Genomic DNA, 24,786 nt, shown 5'->3' on the forward strand with positions numbered 1-24,786 from the left:
TTTCTCATTGCCATGTAGTATTCCATGGTATAGATAAACCACATCTTCTTGATCCATTCGTCTGTTGATGGACACTTAGGCTCTTTCCATGTTTTAGCTATTGTGGAGAGTGCTGCTGTGAACATTGGGGTACATGTGCTCCTATGCCTCAGCATCCCAGAAAGATTTTTTAATAGAAAATAGTTATATCTTATACCACTTTAACCTGATATCTTATACCACTTTAAAAAAACCTGATATTACAGTATATCTTCATGTACATGACCTTTCTCTCCAGCTGTGCAATAAGGTTTAAGGGGCAGGTACTCCTTTCTGCCCACCTTACTTGATTTTCCTCTTGCTTTAAAGATCCTGAACACAAAGGGGAGGTATTTTTTTAATAAGATAATTTTTAAAAAGATGGACCCTTCTTAGAATCAGTTACTCTGATTTTAACACATCCTTAACTTTTTGGGGAATAGATTAGCAAAAGGAAATGTGTTTTTACATCATTTACTTGGATTTTTCATTTACCTTTGATATCCAGTTAATGATTTAGTATGTCCTTGGTCACAGTCCACAGAGCCTACAGCTGTTCTCAGGCACATCTTAATAGTTGTTCCCCTGTTGCCTGTGCTCCCCCTCAGTAGCCACTCGGTGAAGACCACTTTGCCCTCTCTGTACACTTCACTGGATGCTGAGACTTCCTGCCTTCTCCCTCTTTTCCTTTTCTTTCTTGCCTATCTTTCTCTTTCCTCTTCTTTTCTTTCTTTGATAAATAGAACAAGTTTCCACAGGAGTGCTTGGATTGTTTAAGCAAAATTCCTAATGTGCCAGTTCTTACTCAACCCATTCCTCTCCCAGTCACAAAGCCAGTGAGTGAGGAAAAATGACACAAATAGAAAGATAACCTTGGATTCTTTCTACTTGATAAGGAAATTCATCTCGTACAGACCTCCTTTCTGTAACAGGGCACTCGTTTGAGCCGCCTTGCTTCGCATGTGGGTTCACCGTGGGTGGAAACTGCTGCTGAGAGCACCCAGAGGGTGGGCACGTAAGTCAGGGGTCTGATAGGAGCTGAAGGCAGAACAGAGTTTGGCTGAGAGGGAAAGACTGAAGAGTAAGAGCAGTCAGAAAGAGTTGATGCATTTTTCTGTCTCCTTTTACAGTTCTCCTTTCCTTGATGATTTTTGTTAAAGAGGCTACATGGCCTTCCTCATGGAGTTGGTTTCAGGTTTCAGTGAGTTGATTTTTCCAAACCCGTGATTGGGTATGTGGTAGCCATTTAGCAGGTGTTCGTTAAAGCTCTGCCTCTTTATTGCTTTACCACCCTCAAAGCCCTCAAGTTCTAGAATTATCTCACTTATTGGTGCTCATTCCCACTCCTGTTTCCAGCTCTAACTTGCAGCCCAGTTAAGAAAATGTTAAGAAAAAAGTCCTGGTAAAACGAAATCCACACAAAGACTGTATGAGAGCACAGGCTCTCCCTAATCTGACCCATGGGTGGGTGTTTGCTTTTATCCAAATTATGATCTCACTGCTAGGTTAACCGTTACGTGGTTGGGCATGATATCTGAGGGGAGTGTGGTGCCCACAGGAATTCCTCTAGTGAATTCCTCTAGGGGCACCTGGGTGGCTCAGTTGGTTAAACGTCTGGCTTCGGCTCAGGATTGGCTCAGGTCATGATCTCACGGTTCGTGGGTCTGAGTCCTGCGTTGGGCTTTGTGCTGACAACTAGCTCAGAGCCTGGGACCTGCTTCAGATTCTGTATCTCCCTCTCTCTCTGACCCTCCCCTGCTCTCACACACACACACACACACACACACACACTCTCTCTCTCTCTCTCTCAGAAATAAATAAATTAATTTAAAAAAACTTTTTAAAAAAAGAGTGAATTCCTCTTTTAAATAACACCAGACGATCTTTCCACAAGTAAGGCCAGCGTGCCAGGGAAGGAAAGGCAGGCTTGTGGTGCAGGCCTTCCCCCCCTCCGCCAAGGACACAGAAGGACACTGTGCCGAGGCCCCCGGACTCCAGACCAGAGTGCTGTTCGTTTGATTCGACTTGAACACTCAGCATGTCTTGGTGTGTTACTATGCAGCTTACTTTTCTACTCAACTTCAGTGAATTTGAGAGAAACATCGCTCCTGTGGTGTATACATGAAAATGTGGGACAATTCAGGCTACCACTTTTCCTCTTTAAAGTCCTTACATTTCCCTGCAGCCTCCCTTTGTATGTGTATTCATTCAAGCAATTTTTCCTCACTGTGTGCATGGTGAGGAAATGACTTATGTTGTACAATAGAAGTGGGAAAGATGACGTTTTTCTTACTAATGTCCTAATAAAACAGCCTTGTATCCCATGACTCTCTGTAAGCCCATGAAGGGTGACTTGTGATATATTACGGAAAATTCATAAATACGTTGCCCTTGAGAGAGGCAGTAGAATGTAGTAGTTAAGTGTATGGACTTTAAAGACAGACAAACAGACCTGGAGTTAAGACTAGTAATAATAACATTTTTGTGCAGAATGCTCCTTACATATATCATTTATCTCTTAATCTTTATAGCAACCCCAGATATACTCCTTTTTTTAAGTAAACTTTATGCCCAACTTAGGGCTCTAATTCATAGCCCTGAGGTCAAGAGTTGCATGCTCTACTGACTGAGCCATCAAGGCTCCTTGGGAAATACTCATATTACTGGCCATTTTACAGGCGAAAAACTAAGGCATACAAAAGATAAGTAACTTGTCCAAGGTCACACAGTCAGAAAATGCTATCTGTGGTATGAGCCTAGAGTGGCTTCCTCCAGAGCTCTCACTTTAATTGGATTCCCAGTTTCACCGTTTATAAAATGGGTATAGTAGTCCTAGAACCTACTCTGCCGGTGGTTATGTAAAAACTAAACAGGACGATGTGCATAAAGCTTGGGGTACAGTGTCTGCCATGTAATAAGCATTCAACAAATGTTTACCCTTAAAAAAGAATTCTGCCACCAGTCTAGTGGCCTTGTGTGCACATCCGCACAAACCAAGGGTCAGTGTAACACAATGGTTAGAAGCATAGACCAGAGCCAGACTACCTGCTGGGTCCAAATCCTGGCGCTTCAACTTACCAGATATATGGCTTCAGGCAAATTCTTTGTGCCTGAGTTTCTCCATCTGCAAAATGGGCATCTTGTACAGTGGGAGGCTGGAGGTTAGAATTAAATGAGGTTACATATATGTAAGTAATGAACACAGTACCTGATACGTAGCACTAATAGAAATAGAACTACATAGAATTTTAAATTTTTGACTGGTAATTTTTTTTAAAGCAGATAAAAAGAAACAGGTGAAATTCATGTTAGTATTTTAACCCAGTATTATAATTTCAGTATGTAATCAATATAAAAAATTACTGAGATGTTTTGCCCTCTTTTTCATACTAGCTCCTTGAGACCTAGTGGATAGTTTGCACTTACTCACATCTCAAATCAGACAACACACATTGCAGTGTACAAATAGCTGCATGTGGATATTACACAGTGGCTACTATATTAGACAGCCAGCTCTATAGTATTGGTTATTATCTGTAAGAATCTTCTATTTCGTTCTTATTCTGAGAGGAAAAGAGGGTAGGGAGGAGGTTTCACATTTAGGATATTATATAAGCCCATCTGCCAAGGCCAGTAGCTTATATCACTAATAGTACATTTTCAATTTATTGGAATGCATTATAGAGAAGTTTTTTTGAAACAAAACAGATCCAGTGGAATTTATTTGATTTTCAAATATGTATGAATTAATATGTTCTCCAGGCAGAGCTTTTCTATATACCAGGCACTGAAAATTTTCCAAAAACCAGCGTTCGTAGTTTAAATTTCTGTTGTCTTGAGCAGCTTCAACTTTTTTTTTCCTTAAGTGGAAGCTTTATGTCCAGACTTAGAGTTTTTCTTGAGTTCACCAAGTTTTAGGGCAAACCCTTGATTTGCCATATAAACCATGGGCTTTTCTTTTGCAAGCCAGACCTAGTGCGGGAATCGGATAGGGAACTTTCCTTCCTGTCACGGTTGGCGTGTTGTTGGGTTGAATGAGTTGGGAAAGCCATGCCGGCCACGCCTGCAGACAGACTCCCACCAAGGCAAGTGATTACAAGGTACAGACCTAGGGCAAATCTGTAAATCTGATTTTGTAGGTCAATGATGCTACCTATGAGATTCCAGATTTTTCACCAACCATTAAAGGTGTCCTTTGGGAAAACTGGCCAATGGATAAAGGTGTATTTATCGCTTATGATGATGATAAGGTGTACACCTACGTCTTTCACAAGGACACGATACAAGGTACTTAATCTCCTTTTTGTACAATTGTTAAATAAATTTCCATGACCATTGAAATTAAAACCTTCCTTTCTGGTTTTTGTGCTGAGTATTTGCTTTTAGCATTAAAACGTCTGTTTCAAAATATAGGATCCAAGGTGATTTTGGCTGGAGGCACCAAAGTTCCTTTCTCTCATAAACCTTTGCTGTTATATAACGGAGAGTTGACCTGCCAGACACAGAGTGGAAAAATAAACAACATCTACCTTAGCACCCACAAGTTCCTCAACAGTCTAAAAGATGTGGCACCTGATGAACTGAGGCAGATGCTGACACAGACTTTAATGCTGAAAAGGTAGGGCTCCAAACACTTCTCTGGCGCTTCTCATTTGCTTTTGTGGTTTTAAAGTTCAAGTCCTATTGAAAGAGATGGGCATAACAGTATCTACCTTGTTTACATTACAGGATTGTTGTGAGCCTCAGATAATGGGTGTGAGAATGTGTGTAAATTCTAAAGGGGGTCCTGTTGTACTAAGCCCTATCTAATGAAGAGGTTTCTCATCACCCAACTAGCACAGTTATTGTGAATCTCTAATAAACCTCATTATTTCAATAGTATCTTTATGTCATCATAAGAAATTTGGGTTTGCCTAGCTTGAGATTTCTTTTTAAATCTGCTTTTTCCTCTTATCTCTTGGGGCTCTTTTGAGCTTTCCTTTGTGGTTCTGACCGTCTCTTAAGTGTTGCTGTTCCTCAGCATCCCATGAGCCCCCCACCTTCTCTTCTCCAAGTATTCTTCCTGAATGAATCTCCTCTGCTTACGTGGCTTCAACAGCATTCATAAGGGGCTGACTCCAAAATGCACACCTTCTGCTTAAACCTCTATTTCCCACTGCCTACCGGTTGTGTGGTTGGGAGGCCACAAGCTTCTCAAACTTGCTCTGTTTAACACAACTCATCTTGCCCAGCCTTTTCCCCCCACCCCATTTCTTATCACATGTGCGCCTGTCCCAACACACACCTACACCTGCATACATGCACACACCAGACCCTTTTCTCCCCCACCCCCGTACTCCCCCACTAACTTGGACCCTCACTTGGAATAATATATAATGTCACCATTTTCCTACCACTGTCTCTGTGATAGCTAATGACAGTCTCCTCTATCCACACACTTCTGAAAATTTGAATCTGGTGCTCTCAATGCTCCTGCTAGAGATCCTTCCCATTGCCTTGAGGAAGAAATCCCTACTCCCCAGGGACCTCAGCATGACGTACCGGACACTTGATGATTTAATGCTAGTCCCAGCTGTCCCCATTCCTCCACTGTGTGTTCTGCCGGCTGCTTGGTTCCAATATTTCTCATGATTCTTTGCCTTGGCACATACAGCTTTCTCTTCCTGGAACACCCTTTTCCTATGTCTCTATGCAGGAACTCCTTACTCTCCACATCCTTTCCTGCTCCAGGATGCGGCCCCTGCAGTCCCCTAACCTCTGGCAGCCTGGTTGGGGGCCTTTCTGGTGGATTACCTCAGGGCAGTATACACAGTGGTTTAGAGTACTTCTTCCCCTCTCCCACCCCGCCACTGCTGTGTGACAGGCTAGTTTTGTGAGGTTTCTGAGCTTCACTTCTCCCCATCTGTAAAGAAGAAATAATAATATTCCTTAGTGGAGAGGGCAGTTAGGGTAATCTAGGGAGAGAGTTTAGGCAGAGCATTTAGCACAAATCCACATATTACAGGCCCTCAGTGAGCCGTGTCATACTGTGCCAGAGTCATCTGTTGACTGACTTGTCTCTTCCACCTTCCCCAATTATGATGGCCTAAAAGACAGTTACTGTGTGCTTGATCTTTGTACCTTGGTTCCACGCACAGTTTCTGACACAAAACAAGTCCTCGGTAAATATGTATTGACTGGGAAAATGCATAGGTGACTAGATGGATGGATAGATGTAATGTATTCATTAATGTAGGGGTCCCACAAATAGTTCAATTAGCATTTACGGTCATGTTTTAAACCAGAAGTCAGCAACCTTTTTTTGTTATGGGCTAAATGGTAAGCATTTCAGGCTTTAAAAGCCATGGGATCTCTGTCACATCTCCTCAAGTCGACCATTGTAGCACAAGAGAAGCCAAGACAATCCATAAAAAATGGGCTAAGTGGCCATGTTCCACTCAGACATTGGTCACGGCAGCAGATAGCTGACTGTAGGCCATAGTTTGCTAGCCTCTGTTTTAAACTTCCAAGTATATAGGAGTAGAGTACTGTCAATGGTCTTAGGTGAGAAGAGAAATAATTTTCATCTATATGTGAAGTAAACCCAAAAATAAACAAAAAGAGTTAGTTGTATGTAAGGGAGGATGGTTACACAGAGTAGAGTCAGATTAAAGAAGTTCAAGAAAAAGCCTTTATCTGTATAATAAAGGAAGACAAGTTTACATAGTTTTTGATAACTTTGAAATGATGATTACAGATGAAGAAATGCTTTGCAAAATTTATCTGAGATGTGACGTTAAATTATATGCAACCTGAGAATCGCCAGTTACGGGGCAAGTAGAGCTCCCTGATTAAATCATGTGCTCAAATGGTAGGTTTTCTGATGCCTGGGAAATGTGCAAGCTTCTGAATGATCATGCTGCCTGGAATGAGCTGGCCAGAGCTTGTCTCCATCACATGGAAGTGGAGTTCGCAATCCGCGTCTATCGGACAATCAGAAATGTTGGCGTAGTGATGTCCTTGGAACAGATAAAGGTAAACAGCATCTCATGAGAATTATCAGTTAGGATTTAAATCACATTTATTCAGTCATTTTAAGTTTCTGCAGTTAATCCTACCTAACTCATCAACAAGTTAAAAGAACGTTACCACTTCCAACTACGCAAAGGCTTTAAAAAAATGAAATTCTTGTATTTCTTCTCATTAAAACTGCTTTTGTTTGTAGGGAATAGAAGACTACCATCTTCTGGCAGGACATCTGGCCATGTTTACTAATGATTTCAACCTGGCTCAGGACCTGTACCTGGCATCCAGCTGTCCCATTGCTGCCCTGGAGGTATGGTGGTAAATAAGGAGGGCAAGAACATGCTAAGGAGATCCCCTTTTGTATAGTTAAAATTTCTCGGCACCAGATACCACATGCCTTCTCCTTCCTAGAATTTAGACATTTTGGCTTTAAGAACCCCTGAGTATTCATTAACTTCAAAAATACTTTCATTCTGTGTTCTGTGGAGCCATAAAATGCATGTTATTTTAATGTTACCAAATACTGTGTCCAAAGAGAGCAGATTATTAATTTTTTTAAATTTTAGAATGTTTTTATTTCTGAGAGAGAGGGAGACAGCGTGAGCAGGGGAGGGGCAGAGAGAGAGGGAGATACAGAATCTGAAGCAGACTCCAGGCTCTGAGCTGTCAGCACAGAGCCTGATGCGGGGCTCGGACCCACGAACTGTGAGGTCATGACCTGAGCCGAAGTCGGATGCTCGACTGACTGAGCCACCTAGGCACCCCATTAAATTCATAAAAATGTACACAAATGAAAATAGTAGCTACATATCAAGAACTCACATGGTGCCAGGCACTTTTGGCATAGTTTTACTCCTTTATAACCCTCACAACAGTCCCCGCAGACAATTACTTTCTCTGTTTCCCAAGTGGGGAAAGTGAAGTACATGTATCTTTTACTATGAGATTCTCTTGTGTGTTAAGAGGTGCACTAAGGACTAGTGTACTCTCATTAGTTTCCCAGAGTGAACATTGCAGGGGAAGGACTAGAACAGAAGGAAGGGCCTGGCTCAACACAAGGAAGAAGTAGTTAAATGGAACAGCGATTATGGGTGCCTGGATGGCTCAGTCAGTTGAACAACCTACTCTTGATTTCAACTCAGGTCATCATTCCAGGGTCATGGGATTGAGCCCCATGTCAGGCTCTGTGCTGAGCTTGGAGCCTGCTTGATATATTCTCTCCCTCTCCCCCTCTCCCTGCTCATGCTCTCCGTAAGATAAGATAAGATAAGATAAGATAAGATAAGATAAGATAAGATAAGATAAGATAAAAGATAAGATAAACATTCTTGCTGTTAGTTTTACAGCTTCACTTTTTCAAATTATCCTACAGTAAATTTTCATTTTTAAATTTTAAGTGAACTAAATTAAAAAATTTTAGATAATTTTACAAGATCATTTGTGATAACTGGGGACACCCTGAGAAAACTTCAAAACTGGGACTGATAGGCACTGAAGTAGAAATATAGTTGTGATATGAGGGTGAAAATGTCACCTTAGCTCTTCTGCATTTAGCTGTGGACTCTTGTGTGCTACTGGATTTGTAAAGGATTTGGAGTCATGACTGACTTCCCAGTGGAGAGGGGTGATTAACCTGTTGTCCCTTTAACCTCACTTTGAAGGCTGGGTACGAGGTCAGAGGCACAGCCCTATTGCCCAGCTCTGCCAAGTACTAGCAGTATAACTTGGCGAACTAAGCCTTTCTTTGCCTCGGTTTCTGCATCTCTAAAATAAGTACAATAAAAGTTCCTTGCAAAAGGCTTGATAAGGAAAAGTAAATAAGTGAATGCCCTTGACTAGTACCTGGCAAAGAAAACACTTGAAAAATGTTAGCTATTATTAATTCTTTGCAAGGCATGAAGAAAGTGAGGAGTGAACTCTAAAAGATTATTTAATAATTAGTTTATATTGGAATTGTGTGCCAGATGCAGATAAAAGATCACAGGAGCCAGGAAGAAAGACACATTCACATTTTATATTTGTTTGTCATTACTTATGTTGTGATATAGCTTCAGATTTTCTCAGAAAATAACATCAATTCGTATAGTAGAGTATTTTTCATTTTTAAAATTATCTCCCCTCTAACTAGAAAATTAATCATGATTGGGTTAATTTTGTTTTAATATAATTTTTGCCTATTGATAAAAATTAAATACTAAAGAATAATATTTTATTAGGACTGAATTTTGGAGGACCACAAACCATTGTTATATAGTAAGATGTTTTTGCTCCCCAAGACCAATTTTTACCCCCTTAGGAGCTCTATCGCTCTCACTGAGGCTGTCTGCTACAATAATATATTATCCTTACCAAGATCAAGTTCTGCTTTTTAAACAAAAAACTTTTCTAATGATTTCTAGTATAACTGGCATTGTATGGTGACTGTGCAAAGTAATTTGTTCATTTGAAATTAAGGTCGAGCGTCCGACTTCAGCTCAGGTCATGATCTCATGGTTTGTGGGTTCGAGCCCCACATCAGGCTCTGTGCTGACAGGTCAGAGCCTGGATCCTGCTTTTGATTCTGTGTCTGTCTGTCTCCCTCCCTCATTCCCTCCCTCTCTCTCTCTCTCTGCTCCTCTCCCACTCGTACTTTGTCTTTCTCTCAAAAATAAACAGTAAAAGAATTTTTTGAAATTAAGGTCTTTTTCTTCCCAATAGATGAGGAGAGATTTACAGCACTGGGACAGTGCCCTGCAACTGGCCAAGCGGTTAGCCCCAGACCAGATACCATTTATATCCAAAGAATATGCTATTCAGCTTGAATTCACGTAAGTCCTTATCTTTATGCTTTTCAATCAGTAGCTAACTACTGAATATCGTCAATTCCAAACTGCCCTTAATTAGAAGTCCCTTTACTGATTTAATAATTGCTAATTGGGGATGAGGGAAAGCTATATTAATTATACTTAAAAAAAATGTTTTTTCTAACTAATAAAATCTTGTACCAAGCCTTTATCCGCTTTCATTTTCAGCATCAACATTTAAGTTTGGGTCCAAGCCTTTCCTACACTTAGAGCCTAAATATTGTTTTGAATCGCCTTTGGCCAAATACAGTTATACATAGAATCAGGGTGATTTTCATAGCCTCTGTTCATGATCTTGACCTCTTTGAACACTGCAAGCATTTACAGTATAATTTCAAGTTGTATTGAAAAATACCAGAATTTGGTCTACGTCTTCTGTTTGCTTAAAATTGTAGTTTTTCTTTCTTTAAATTAAATTGCATATGGATAAAAGTTAGGGTTGAAAGTCCAGCCAGAAGCTTTTCACAGGTGATTATTCAGTGCTTGGGCAGTAATCCTTCATGATGCATGAATAGGCTTCCCAAATCTCTCCTACCTCTAGAAATCCCGTAATCTATTCCAAGAGATTTTTAGAGTTTTCTAGTGCTCGTAATTGCTAGCCAGTCTTAATTGTTAGTTGTCTTACTTGACAGACTGGGGGTTTTTATTTCATTGACGTAAAAGTGTAATTTTAGAAGAATTCAAGATCCACTTTTAAGCTTATATTCAGCCATGCTTAGTGCTACCAATGCAAATACCTGTAGAGACAATAAATGAGTAATTTATTTACAAATTAAGTTCACACAGATGTATACAATGACAACTACACAACTGGATAACTTCTTTTGACATTTATTATACATTCCAATTTCAAAAGTAGTAAAATATAGAAAAGTATTGGTCTTTGAACAAATAAAATACAGTTCTAACATTTTTTTAAAATATTTTTATATATTCCCACTTTATTTTCATGCAACTTTGGATTCATTGAGAATACTGATACCCAAATTATAGCTATAGAAATTGTTCTATCAAAAATTAGTCTTTCATTTCTAACCATGATACCTTATTTTAAAATTCTACATTTTGTAAATACAAACTTTTTAGAAATTTTATTTTTTCATAGTCAACTTCAATTTAAATTTATCACATATCTGCCCCTTAAAAAGTAACTCTGTAAGGGTGCCTGACTGACTTAGTTGGTAGAGAGCATGTGACTCTTGATCTTGAGGTCACAGGTTTGAGCACCATGTTGGGTGTAGTGATTGCTTAAGAACAAAATCTTACTATTAAAAAAATATAACTTGGGGGGTTCATGGGTGGCTCAGTCAGTTAAGTGTCCGACTTTGGCTCAGGTCATGATCTCACGGTTCGTGGGTTTGAGCCCCATATTGGGCTCTGCTGACAGCTAGCTCAGAGCCTGGAGCCTGCTTCAGATTCTGTATCTCCCTCTCTCTCTCACCCTCCCCTGCTCATGCTATCTCTCTCTCAAAAATACATAAAAACATTAAAAATTAAAATAACCTGGTGTGTTAAAAAGGACAAATTGCAATTTTATTTTGTTTTAATCTTTTATTTATTTTTGAGAGAGAGACAACGTGAGCAGGGAGGGTCAGAGAAAGAGGGAGACACAGAATCTGAAGACAGGCTCCAGGCTCTGATCTGTCAGCACAGAACCCGACATGGGACTAGAACCCATGAACCGTGAGATCATGACCTGAGCTGAAGTCGGATGCTCAACCGACTGAGCCACCCAGGTGCCCCACAAATTGCAATTTTAGTGCAAACCATAAGTGACAAGGTTCCCCAGTGCCTTGGCCTTCCTTCTCTATCCTGAGAGTGACAGGGTCTTAGAGAACAAAACTTCTGTGCTGAAGGGAATAGGGTCATTACTTTAGGAGATGACCCACCATATCAGACCACAGGCACCCTAGTAAACCCTTGCACCATACAGAAGACTTTGATTTTCTCTTTTATGAAGGGAATCAAAGCTTTTGTTTTTAATTTTTTTTGTTGTTTTTATTTTTGAGAGAGAGAGTATGTGTCTGTACACATGTGTGAGTGGGCAAGGGGCAGAGAGAGAGAGGGAGACACAGAATCTGAAATAGGCTTCAGGCTCAGAGCTGTCAGCACAGCTTGAACTCAGGAATGGCAAGATCATGAACTGAGCCAAAGTTGGATGCTTGACTGACTGAGCCACCCAGGTGCTCCGGGAATCAAAGCTTTTGGAGCAAACTTTCAAACTTTGTCTCATTACAGCTGGGTGAGCTGAGGCCAGTTGAAAGCCGATGCTTTGTTGTTGATATTTTTCAAACCTTCTTGCCCTCTCTAGCCACCAAATCTCCAAATTTCACTGCTATTTGGACCCTGATCAAGACACACACCCCAGCCCCCAACAATCAAGAGTTTCCTTTGTAATAATAACAGTAACTTAGTGGGTATATCTTGTCCTCATCAAGTATCCCAGTAGCCACCAGCTCTGATTTTGACACCTCAGGCCGCAGGGCCTCCACTCAATCCAAGATTGTTCATGTGCATCCAAGACTGATTAGGTCAAACAGGACCAGTCTGTCAACTGTGGGGCAGATTTCGTTCTCTAGGCTGTGAGTAGACAAATCAGCTAGATTTGAGAATTCCAAAATAAAATAAGAATAAAATGAGTAAGCTAAAATAACATAAAAATAAAGTGTTCAGAATTTTAACTTAGCATCTCCCAATTGGGAGATTTCTGATAGAGGCACTGTTGTTCCTGTTGTCAAGAGTATCCTCGCGGTATTGGGTCTAACTATTAGAAATTTCCACTTAGACACCTTGCTGACCAAGCAGTCTGGGCCGTCCAAGACAAAGTTCTCAATCCGCAGAACAGCTTGTCTTCCAAAAAATTCCTGTACACCAACACGTGAGGAAACTGGGTGAGGCTTAGAGAGTTGGATGACTTGCCTAAACGGATATGGTAGAGCTCAGGTGGAACTCAAATAATACCATTTTCAGAGCTGATTGATTTATTCTGGAGGAAATGTTTTCTCAGAGGAAGATGGATCTCCAAATGAGTCTTAGCCAAAAATCACTGATTCATTCTGTCCCAAATAATAAAAATAAATAATAACTAGTTCTTCTGGATATGCAGACCCATGTTAGCATCAGTTATGGGAGTGTTATTAGTTATATTATATATAATACTTATCTCAATAAGAACGAGGGCCCTCAGTACTGTAATCCTAAGCATGTTCCCTCACTTCTACCCTGATCCTTTCAGTAGATATTCTACTTATAAAAATCAGGCCTTTGGGGGGCTCCTGGGTGGCTTAGTCGGTTAAGCGTCCAACTTTCGCTTGGGTCATGATCTCGCGGTTCGTGGGTTCAAGCCCCGACTGCCAGTTCAGAGCCTGGAGCCTGCTTCAGTCTGGGACTCCCTCTCTCTCTGACCCTCCCCTGCTCACGCTGTCTCTCTCTCTCTCTCTCCTAAAAATAAATAAAACATTTAAAAAAAATAAAAATAAAAATAAAAATCAGGCCTTTGGAAAATACATTCATTTTTACAGTCACATGGCTGTCATTTCATGCCCTAAAGGAGATAATCAAAAGGGGACTATTCAGAAGATATGAACAGACATTTCTCCAAGAAGACATACAGATGGCCAGCAGACACATGCATGAAAAGATACTTAGCATCACACGTCATCAGGGAAATGCAAATGAAAACCACAATCAGATATCTTCTCACACTTGTCAGAATGGCTAAAAACAAACAAGTGTTGCCAAGGATATGGAGAAAAAAGAACCCTCATGCATTGTTGATGGGAACACAAACTGGTGCAGCCACTGTGCAAAACAGTAGAGAGTTTCTTCAAAAAGTTAAAAATAGAAATACCCTATGATCCAGCAATTCCACTTCTGGGTATTTACCCAAAGAGTATGAAAACACTAATTCGATAAAATATATGTATCCCTATGTTTATTGCAGCATTATTTACAGTAGCTAAATATGGAAGCAACCCAAGAGTTCATTGATAAGATGAATAGATGGATAAGGAAGATGTGGTATATATACATAATATAATGTTATTCAGCCATAAAAAAAGAATGAAGTCTTGCATTTACAACAACATGGTTGGAGTTAATATAATGCTAAGTAAAATAAGTCAAAGAAAAATACCATATGGCTTCACTCATATGTGGAATTTAAGAAACAAATGGAAAGAAAAGAGACAAACAAAAAACAGAATGTTAATTCTAGAGAACAATAGATGGTTACCAGAGGGGAGGTACATGGGGGCATGGGTGAAATAGGTGAAAGGGATTAAGAATACACTCACTCGATGAGCACTGAATGGTATATAGAATTGGTGAATCACTACCTGAAACTAATGTAACACTGTATGTTATATACTGGAATTAATTTTTTTTAAAGTATCCCATAAGGAGTAATCTCTTTGACATGAGCCATAGAAAGATTTTTCTAGGTATGTCTCCTTTGACAAAAAAAAAAGCAAAATTAAACTACTGGGACTACATGAAAAATAAAAAGCCATTGCAAAGTGAAGGAAACTATCAACAAAGCTAAAAGACAACCTATGACATGGGAGACAATATTTGCAAATGACATATCTGATAAAGAACTAATATCCAAAATACATAAAGGACTTCCATAACTCAACACCAGAAAAACCCCACAAATAATCCAGTTAAAAAATGAGCTGAAGACATGAATAGATATTTTTTCAAAGACATACAGATGGCTAACAGAAACATGAAAAGATACTTAATATTACTCATAATCAGGGATGTGCAAATCAAAACCACAATCAGATATCATCTCACACTTGTCAGAATGGCTACAATCAAAAGCACAAGAAACAAGTATTGGTGAGGATGTGGAGAAAAAGGAACCCTCTTACACTGTTGGTAGGAATGCAAACTGGTGCAGCCACTCTGGAAAACAGTGTGGAAGGTCCCCAAAAATTAAAAATAGAACTACCCTATGACCCAGCAATTTTACTACTAGGTATTTATCCAAAGGATACAAAAATACTGATTTGAAGGCATACATGTAGCCCAGTGTTTATAGCAGCACTATTAACAGTAGTCAAATTATGGAAAGACCCCAAATATCCATTGACTAATGAATGGATAAAGAAGATGTGGTATCCATATATGTATATATATACAACCAGCTATCAAAAAGAATGAGATCTTGCCATTTGCAATGATATAGATAGATGGAGCTAAAATGTATTATGCTAAGTGAAATAAGTCAGTCAAAGAAAAACAAACACCATAGGATTTCAGTCATGTGGAATTTAAGAAACAAAACAATTGAACATAGGGGAAGGGAAGGAAAAATAAACTAAGATAAAAACAAAGAGGGAGGCAAACCACAAGAGATTCTTAACTATGGAGAACAAACTGAGGGTTGCTCAAGGAGAGATGGGTGGAAGATGGGCTAGATGGGTGATGGGTGTTAAAGAGGGCACTTGTGATGAGCATTGGGTGTTATATGTTATGAATCATTAAATTCTACTCCTGAAACCAATACTATGCTATATGTTAACTAACTCAAAATCTTGGAAGAAAAAAAATAGATTATCATATGATCCAGTATTTATCCCTAAAAAACTGAAAATGCAAGACCAAAAAGATATCTGCCTCCGTACACTTACTTTAGCATTATGTACTGTAGCCAAGATATGGAAGCAACCCATGTATCCATCAATAGATGAATGGATAAGGAAGATGTGATATATATACACAGTGGGATATTAGTTTACCATAAAAAATAATGCAGTCTTGTCATTTGCAGTAACATGAATAAATCTAGAAGGTATAATCCTAAGTGAAATAAGTCAGAGAAACAAATATTATGTGATTTTACTCATATGTGGAATTTCAGAAACAAAACAAATGAGAAAAGGACCAAAGAACATTTTCTTAAAAATAGAGAACAAACTGGTGCTTGCCAGAGGGAAGGTAGGTGGGAGATAGGTGGAGGATTAAGAGTATGCTTATTGTAAGAGCCTGGGTGGTTCAGTCAGTTGAATGTCTGACACTTGATTTCGGCTCAGGTTATGATCCCAGGATCATGAGATCGAGCCCCAGGTCGGGCTCCACATGCCAGGCACAGAACCAGCTTAAGATTCTCTCCCTTTGTGCCTCTCCCCTGCTCACATGCATGCTCTCTCTCTCTCTCAAATAAACACTTAAAAAAATAAAAAAAGTACACTTATCGTGATGAACATTGAAGAATGTATAGAATTGTTGAATCATTGTACACCTGAAATGAATATAACACTGTATGTAATAATTTTCTTAAAAAAACACAAAGAATGAATTATTTTTAAAGCAGCAAAATAGTAATGAACTGCACTTGAAAAAAATGGCTTATATGTTGTAACTCACATCTTATTTGAGTGCAAGCAACTCAGTGACAGAGATTATCTTTTAAATCTTGTATATGTAAATGAGATACTTAAATGTATTAAAATTCACTCTGATTTTTTTTTCAGGGGTGATTATGTAAATGCTTTGGCTCATTATGAGAAAGGAATAACAGGTGATCATAAGGTAACCTTGAATAAAGATATGTATAATTATCTTTAGGTTTGTTAATTTCATGTAAACAGCCATGGTCTAAATTGCATTTTATTTATTAGTAGGTGAGCTCATTTTCAGTTTATTAACAATCTTGCAAGGATATAATTAAATCATTTTAAAACACTTCAAATCTAGGGGTGCCTGGGTGGCTCAGTCAGTTAGGCATCCGACTTCGGCTCAGGTCATGATCTCATGGTCTGTGGGTTCGAGCCCCATGTCAGGCTCTATGCTGACAGCTCAGAGCCTGGAGCCTGTTTGAGATTCTGTGTCTCTCTCTCTCTCTCTCTCTCTGTCTCAAAAATAAATAAATGTTTAAAAAACTTAAAAAAAACACTTCAAATCTAAAGATGACAATATTTTTATCAGTCTGAAAAAGATATATTTTCCTTTGTATCTTAAATATGAGCTTCTCATTAATATTCGGAGTAAAATTTTTATATCTTCCCACTTAAAGGCTAACTATGATTTTCATGAGGCTTTTCCTTTTACTCTCTTATGAAGTTTCAATAACCACTGTAAAGTGAACTCGTAGTCCATAAAAGGCTGTTCTGCCATTTCATCTCTCATGCTGTATCTTTTATGATGATCCTAGAAATCATGTACTTTACACGCTCTTCCAGCCCAGAATTTTAGCTCAAGAAGCTAAATTTTGCAATAAAAATTGATGTTTTTAGGTGAGGTCTTGTAAAGATTGAAAATCGTTTTATTTCCTATTTTATAGCTAGAATTTTTATTACAGAAGTTAATACAGTTTCACTATAGTCCATTTAAAAAAATCACCACAGTATAAATCACAAGTGAGAGTCTACCAATCCCTCCTCTCTCCACACACAGTGGTAATGACTGTTAACAGTTTTGTATAATTCCACCCAAAATCTCTTATAAAAGCATACAAATACGAATGTAATGTGGGTTTTCACTAAATATGAAATCATTCAGTTTTCGGGGGTGCCTGGGTGGCTCAGTCAGTTACGAGCTGACTTCAGCTCAGGTTATGATCCCACAGTTCATGAGTTCCAGCCCTGAGTCAGGCTCTCTGCTTACAGCTCAGAGATTGAAGCCTATTTCTGATCCTATGTCTCCCTCTCTCTCTGCCTCTCCTCTGCTCCTGCTTGCTCGCTCGCGCTCTCTCTCTCTCAAAAATAAAATAAACATTAAAGCGTGGAGGCACCTGGGTGGCTCAGTCGGTTAAGTATCCAACTTTGGCCAGGTCATGATCTCATGGTTTGTGAGTTTGAGCCCTGCATCGGGCTCTGTGCTGACAGCTCAGGGCCTAGAGCCTGCTTTGGATTCTGTCTCCCTCTCTCTCTGCCCCTTACCTGCTCATGCAGTCTCTATCATTGATAAATAAATTAACTTAAAAAAAATGTTAATGCATTAAAAAAAAGAGAGAGATCATTTCCATTCAGCAAAGATTAACTAAAATCCATCCTGGGAAAAACAGCATTCTGTTTTCCTCATGGTCTTTCAAGTCAATACATTCAAATCTATTTTAATCTTTTAAGAGCTTTTAATAGTCTTTTGTTTAGATGTAGCATGGCCTTTTCCTCCACTCCCTTATTGAATTGTAATCATTTTTGGTTTTTTACTATCAAAATACTACAATGAATATTCTACCTAGAAGACATGTATCTTTAACTATCTAAGATAGTATTTCTGAAGGATATTATTCTTATAAGTGGGATTTCTAGGTCATAAAATATATGCTTTTAATTTTATATTGCTAAGTTGTCCCTAGAAGAAATTATAGCCATTCATACAGCAGTAGGTCATCTGAGAAGGTGTACATTTTCCCCCACACTTTCAACAACATTGAACGTTATCAATCATTTTATCTCATCCACCAATTTCATGAGCAAAAGAAAAAGGTCTTTTGTATGTGTTTATTAGTAAAAAGCTGAGCATGTTTTATTTTTTGGCCAATTATATGTTTTTTATGAATTGCCTGATCATATCCTTTGCCATTTGTAACTCTTGGGTTTTTGATATTTTCTTTGGCTACATATAGTTTAAGCTTTTTAAAAAATAGTTTTTAATGTTCTGTTTTTGAGACAGAGACAGAGCACAAGCAGGGGAGGGGCAGAGAGAGAGGGAGACACAGAGCACAAGCAGGGGAGGGGCAGAGAGAATCTGAAGCAGCCTCTAGGCTCTGCGCTGTCAGCACAGAGGCCGATGCGGGGCTTGAACCCACGAACTGTGAGAGCATGACCTGAGTTGAAGTCGGATGCTTAACATGCTGAGCCACCCAGGTGCCCCTTAAGGTTTTTTTTTAATGTGAGTAATCGAATACAGTAACCACTAGCCACATATGGCTATTTAAATAATTGAAAATTAAATAAAATTTAAAATTCAGTTCCTCTGTCACACTGGCCATATTTTAAGGGCTCAGTAGCCACTTGTGACTATTAGCTACCATATTGACCAGCAGATATAGAATATTTCCATCATCACAGAATGTTCCACCAGCCATATTGCTTTACATAAAATACAATAGGACATTATATTTTTATCATACAGATTAGTTACTTGAAAAATTCCTTAGTTATCTTTAATGAATTAAACAATTTTACATAAAGTTTTTAATATTTAACCATATCTAGTAGAGAAATCTTCTATTTGATAAATGGCTTTTTCCTTAATTTTGTTCATAGCATTTATGCTGTGTATCCAGTATTCTACTTCTTACATAAAATTTTATACCAAGAAGACATACAGAGATACACAAAGCATTATGACAAGGGGTAGTAAGAATTTGTTTTTAAGCATAAAAGGTCTAAACTTCTAAAGAAAAATACATACTTTGTGACAGGTGATTTAAAAAAAAGGATTCAGTGTTATCTCATAATCTTGAGATTTGCCTGAAAGGATTAATGAAAGTGCCCTTTGGGCTCATTTTAGATTTAAATTGTTTGGCTGAAATACATCAATTTAATTTAGGGTTGGATGTGTTATTTGCCTTATAATTCCAGGAACATGATGAAGTATGTCTGGCTGGAGTGGCCCAGATGTCCATAAGAATGGGGGACATACGCCGAGGGGTGAACCAAGCCCTGAAGCATCCCAGCAGGGTCCTTAAAAGAGACTGTGGAGCCATATTGGAGAACATGAAGGTATGCTTTTCTATGCATAAATATTCATGCAGATGTATACATAATAAATTCAGTGTTTTAATAATCTCATATCGTTTTAGCAATATTCAGAAGCAGCCCAACTGTATGAAAAAGGTCTCTATTATGACAAAGCAGCATCTGTTTACATCCGTTGTAAGAATTGGTAAGAATTTGCTAAAATTTATTCTGATAAAGTGTGGAAATGAATGGGTCCTGGTGGTTTGCCCACTGTTTCCTTATCTGTACATCCAGTTCTCCCCATCTAGGTCTTCCCTCTATCTCCTTTTTCTTCTTAGATGAGTTCATATTAATAGTTTGTTTTCCAAAGAACAGCACATCCTGTCGGTTCAGAAATCCCTGATCAAATTACTAAGGAAAAAAGCCCCGTTGCCCCCAAATTGTTAATGAACGAACCTTCATTTTTCCCGTGGAGGGGGAGGGCAGCCGCGTGGCATCAGAAGGAAACACAGTTACATATGCTTTTACCTGTAGGAGCCAAGATTTTGCAAAGATCATGATAACTTTTTTGAATCCTGAAAACTAACACTTGATTGTAGGGAGTGACTTTGGAAGTGAAGATAGTGCTGATACTCTCCGAAATCTACATTCTAGGGCAAAAGTTGGGGAGCTTCTGCCTCGTGTTTCTTCTCCAAAGATTCACTTGCAATATGCCAAAGCTAAAGAAGCAGATGGAAGGTTTGTATAGTTTCTCAAATTTATGCAGGTTTAAAGCAATATGTAAGTTTGATAAATTAACCATCGATCTTTGCAACTTCTAAGAAAGGCAGAGTGGAGAAAGAAAACATCTTTACCCTTTGCCTGTCCTCAAGTGCCAGACTATTAAATTTTTCCCATATCTTAAATACCTTAAGTAATCCTTTGTGTATTCAACATAGGCTACTATCTCTTTTTATTTGAGAGTTAAATACTAGAAGGTGATATTTTGATATAATGTGGCACGAAAATAAAGCGATAGTCATTTTATGAAGAAGGATAACTTACGGATGCAGAGGAAAATAACAGTGAAGAAATACGAATTCCACACTGATGACTGCACAGTGTAAGCTGCAAAACAGCATCAAGGTATCACAATGAATAGTTGATATCCTAAATATTATCTTCTGTCCACCTACAACTGGATAGAAGAAACCCAAAGACAAGGAGTCTGGAAGGAGGAAACACAATTATGAAACTATCTTATACAAACATGAAAAGGCTCTACCTCACTAATAATAATTAAAGCAACAGTATGTTATTTCACCTGTCCTATCATGAGAGATTTTATTTATTTATTTTTTTTAATGTTTTATTTATTTCTGAGAGAGAGAAAGACAGCAGGAGCAGGGGAGGGTCAGAGAGAGAGGGAGACACAGAATCCGAAACAGGCTCCAGGCTCCAGGCTCTGAGGTGGCTGTCAACACAGAGCCCGACGTGGGGCTCGAACCCATGAACCGTGAGATCATGACCTGAGCTGAAGTCGGATGCTTAACCGACTGAGCCACCCAGGCACCCCAAGAGGTTTTAAACTAATAACCATACTGTCAAAATGCACTCATTATGCATGACTTATGAGAGTATAATTTCTGTAGCCTTTGTAAAGTTATTTGGAAATATATATTAAGAGATTTTTAAAAGTCAGTACCCTCTACTTTTAGAAAAGCTACCTTAGGAAATAGAGATGTACACTAAATATCTTATTGAAATGGAAATTGCTGGAGAGCTGGTAAGGACTGAAAGCAAGTCTTGAGCTCCATCTAGAGGTCGACATGCAAAGATTTTATAGATCACTCCAGCTGTATTCATAAATGTGAAATATTGTATTATTTTCTGTTTTCTAAAATAAGCTTATATTACTATTATAATCTTCCCAATCAAAAAAAAAGGAAAGTGTAAAAAATTCTATATACATGGTTCAAATGAAAAAATGCAATTCAATATTAATATTTTACTGTTTATCAAACCTCTAAGAAAGAACACATCTTAGGGAGATGATTCCTTGTATTCCTTCTGATGAAGAACGAAGAAGTTCAAGAAAAGTAAAAAAACACCATCAATAAAAAAAATTGACTCATTTATTGACATTTTTTTCTCCCAAATGTGACAGTGTTAAGAAAGCTTATTTGAACTAAGTGTTTCTGATAGATACAAAGAAGCTGTCGTGGCTTACGAGAATGCAAAGCAGTGGAACAGCGTAATCCGCATCTATCTGGATCACCTCAACAACCCTGAAAAGGCTGTCAGTATTGTAAGAGAGACCCAGTCTCTGGATGGAGCCAAAATGGTAGCCAGGTAACAGAATGCAGTATTTTTGGACTTCCAAAACCCAGCCTTGAAAGAGAGCCCCCACTCCCCTTGATCAAATAAGTAAATTCAAAGGGAATATTTATTCTTTATAATTTTTTTTGTTAGGTCTCAGTGTCTAAATTCAAAGTCTGTTTGTTGCGGTTAGTGCAGCAGAGGATGCTTTTTTCAAATACAAGCATAGAGTATAAAACTGCAGTCTGCCTGATAACATTTTTAAAAATGGTTTCTCATAGTTACAAAAAGATTTTATTTTGTAAATGACAGACTTATTTTAAATGAGTCAAGCTGATTAAAATACTTTGTTGTAGGTTTTTCCTACAGTTGGGTGACTACGGGTCCGCCATTCAGTTCCTTGTTATGTCCAAATGTAATAATGAAGCTTTCACCCTGGCTCAGCAGCACAACAAGATGGAAATCTATGCAGACATTATCGGTAAATACCATTGTTTTCCCTAATTTCTCTCAAAGATTTGTATCCTAGGAATACTTGACTCTTATGACCTAATTCTCAACTTGGTATGCCCACAAGCACATGCACACACACCATTTATACAGACACACACATATATCTCCATGTGTGAGATTTCAAGATCCCTACTATCTTAAAGGTGAGATGGAATTATAAGACCATTTTCAAACATTAAGATTTTTGGGTGACTACCAAAAGATGCAAGATTTGCCAGATTCTGGTGTTTGTCAACTAGTGGTAAAATGAGGTTCCAAAATGAAGGTAATGGAAAATGCAGAGGAGTTTTTGAAAAAAATATTTTCATGTTATTTTTTATAGTTTGTTGTCAAGTTGGTTTCCATTCAACACCAGTGCTCATCCCAAGTGCCCTCCTCCGTGCGCATCACCCATTTCCCCCTCTCTCCCACCCCCCATCAACCCTTAGTTTGTTCTCAGTATTTAAGAGTCTCTTATGGTTTGCCTCCTTCATACGTTTTTTAAGTTGAGTTAAAAAATTAAGATTATAGGATTCTACTCTGATGAAGAGTGATATACATGAGATGTGGTTTTTCAGAAGAAAGTCCAAAAAAGGATTTCATCTTCTGAGAACACTTGTTTATAGGTTTTCTTCCCTTATTTGCAATTTTCTTGGAAACTACTAAAATAATTTTCAGATTTTGATTTTATGGGCTATACATAACATTATTTTTGGTGGTATTTTATTTTGTTTTATTTTCCCAAGATGCATAGCATAAATTTACCATTTTAACCATTTTTAAATGTACAGTTCAGTCATAGTAAGTGGCGTACAACCATCAGTCACCACCGTCCATCTCCAGAACTTTGAATCGTCCTGAACTAAAGCTCTGTACTCGTTACACAGCATGTCCCCATTTCCCTCCACCTCCCACCGCCCCTGGCAACACTGCTCTATTTTCTGTCCCCATAAATTTGACTACTCATAGTATGTCATGTAAATGGAATCATAAAGTATTTGCCTTTTTGTGTTGTTTTGTATTTTAAAATTTACAAAATGACCATAAGAATTGAGGATAGGATTTATGAAAAAAATTTAATTTCAGCCTTCAAGGAATCAAAATAGGAAAAAACATCTTCTAATATCTTAGAAAATCATTCAGATAATTAGAGAAAATAAGGAGCTAAAGAAAAGGAAATATGGATAAAAGCGATATTAGAATTATTAATTTTTAACTTGACAGATAACATTTCTTGTCTTAACATTACAAATCACTATAGCACTAACCCATTTAAGTTTTTCTCATTTCGTAAGGATGTGGCTTATCCTGCATCACACGCACGTAAGCTTTTGTCCACCTTTCTTTACCCTCTTCTCCTACAAACTCCCTATCTGCCTTGGACTGGAGGCTCAGGCCGGTTGTTACACTTCGGCATTGGAATGGGCCTCCAACACCCGTGGGTAAATGTAAACAACGAGTTGGAACTCCTGCAGATTTGAGGTCCTTCTTCCACTGTGTTTAACCATATTTAAGCTTCAAACCAAAAGAAAAACGGTAATAAAAGGAAAAGAGTCATTATCTTTAAATGACATCTGTTGGCATTTTCCTTGAATATCATTTTCCTTCCTTGTCTGACAAACACACTTGTCAAAATCAGGCCTTGCTGAGAAAAGGAGATGGATTACGTTTGTATTATGGCTGACTTCTGATTGTTCTTAGACTCTCAGCAGATGGTGATTGCGCTTGTAGTCATCATTGTTCCTGTTGTTTTAGAAAATGAAATTGCAACTTTTAAAGAATGATAAAAGTCACTAAGGGTGACGTTCAACCACAACCTACTTTCTCACAAAGCCTCGCAATTTCCTCTCCTGAGGGTGAAAGGAAGATGGAACAGAGTGGTATTTGGGAGAATGATGGTGAATGTGTTTTGTGATGAAAACAAACACTGATAATAACATTGATATTTACAGTTACAAATTTTTAATCACCTATTTTTAGATCACCTGTTTTTGGATCCTAGTTTTTTAAGTTAGCAATAAAAGGTAAACAAATTTTGCTCAGATATTTTACTCCATGAACTTCTGTTGTAGGTTCTGAAGGTACTACTAATGAAGACTATCAAAGCATCGCCTTATATTTTGAAGGAGAAAAAAGACATTTCCAGGCTGGAAAATTCTTCTTGCTGTGTGGCCAATATTCACGAGTTAGTATTTCCTGAGAAAATATACACAGGACTTCACAGGGATGTTTATAAGATTATTTTTTTTAAAGTAATCTCTATACCCAATGTGTGACTCAAACTCAAGTCCAAGATCAAGAGTCATCTGCTCTACCAACTGAGCCAGCTAGTCGCCCCAGCAATATTTTAAAATATGTTATGCTTCCAGACACCCAGACCTGAAATCTCAAAGTTAACTTTAAATGATTCCCTCTCTCCCACAGCCAATCAGATTCTTCCCCTGTAATATCTCTGACATCTGCCCCTTTTCATTCTGTTATCAACTTAATCC

General features: G+C 38.3%; 1 protein-coding gene across 1 annotated transcript in view; it reads left to right on the forward strand.

Annotated features, from left to right (window-relative positions):
• The window catches only part of WDR19 (WD repeat domain 19), a 112,881-nt gene that overhangs the window by 54,673 nt on the left and 33,422 nt on the right, over window positions 1-24,786 (forward strand). The window contains exons 16-27 of the mRNA XM_039227032.1: window positions 4,158-4,305; window positions 4,432-4,636; window positions 6,873-7,032; window positions 7,223-7,333; window positions 9,721-9,830; window positions 16,349-16,406; window positions 19,406-19,546; window positions 19,627-19,709; window positions 20,159-20,242; window positions 21,689-21,835; window positions 22,159-22,283; window positions 24,367-24,479. Coding sequence (XP_039082963.1) covers window positions 4,158-4,305; window positions 4,432-4,636; window positions 6,873-7,032; window positions 7,223-7,333; window positions 9,721-9,830; window positions 16,349-16,406; window positions 19,406-19,546; window positions 19,627-19,709; window positions 20,159-20,242; window positions 21,689-21,835; window positions 22,159-22,283; window positions 24,367-24,479 — 1,485 coding nt within the window. The remainder of the gene's footprint in view (window positions 1-4,157; window positions 4,306-4,431; window positions 4,637-6,872; window positions 7,033-7,222; window positions 7,334-9,720; window positions 9,831-16,348; window positions 16,407-19,405; window positions 19,547-19,626; window positions 19,710-20,158; window positions 20,243-21,688; window positions 21,836-22,158; window positions 22,284-24,366; window positions 24,480-24,786) is intronic.

The sequence above is a fragment of the Hyaena hyaena genome, unplaced genomic scaffold, assembly GCF_003009895.1.
Source record: "Hyaena hyaena isolate Hyena2069 unplaced genomic scaffold, ASM300989v1 scaffold_24, whole genome shotgun sequence".
NCBI lineage: Eukaryota > Metazoa > Chordata > Mammalia > Carnivora > Hyaenidae > Hyaena > Hyaena hyaena.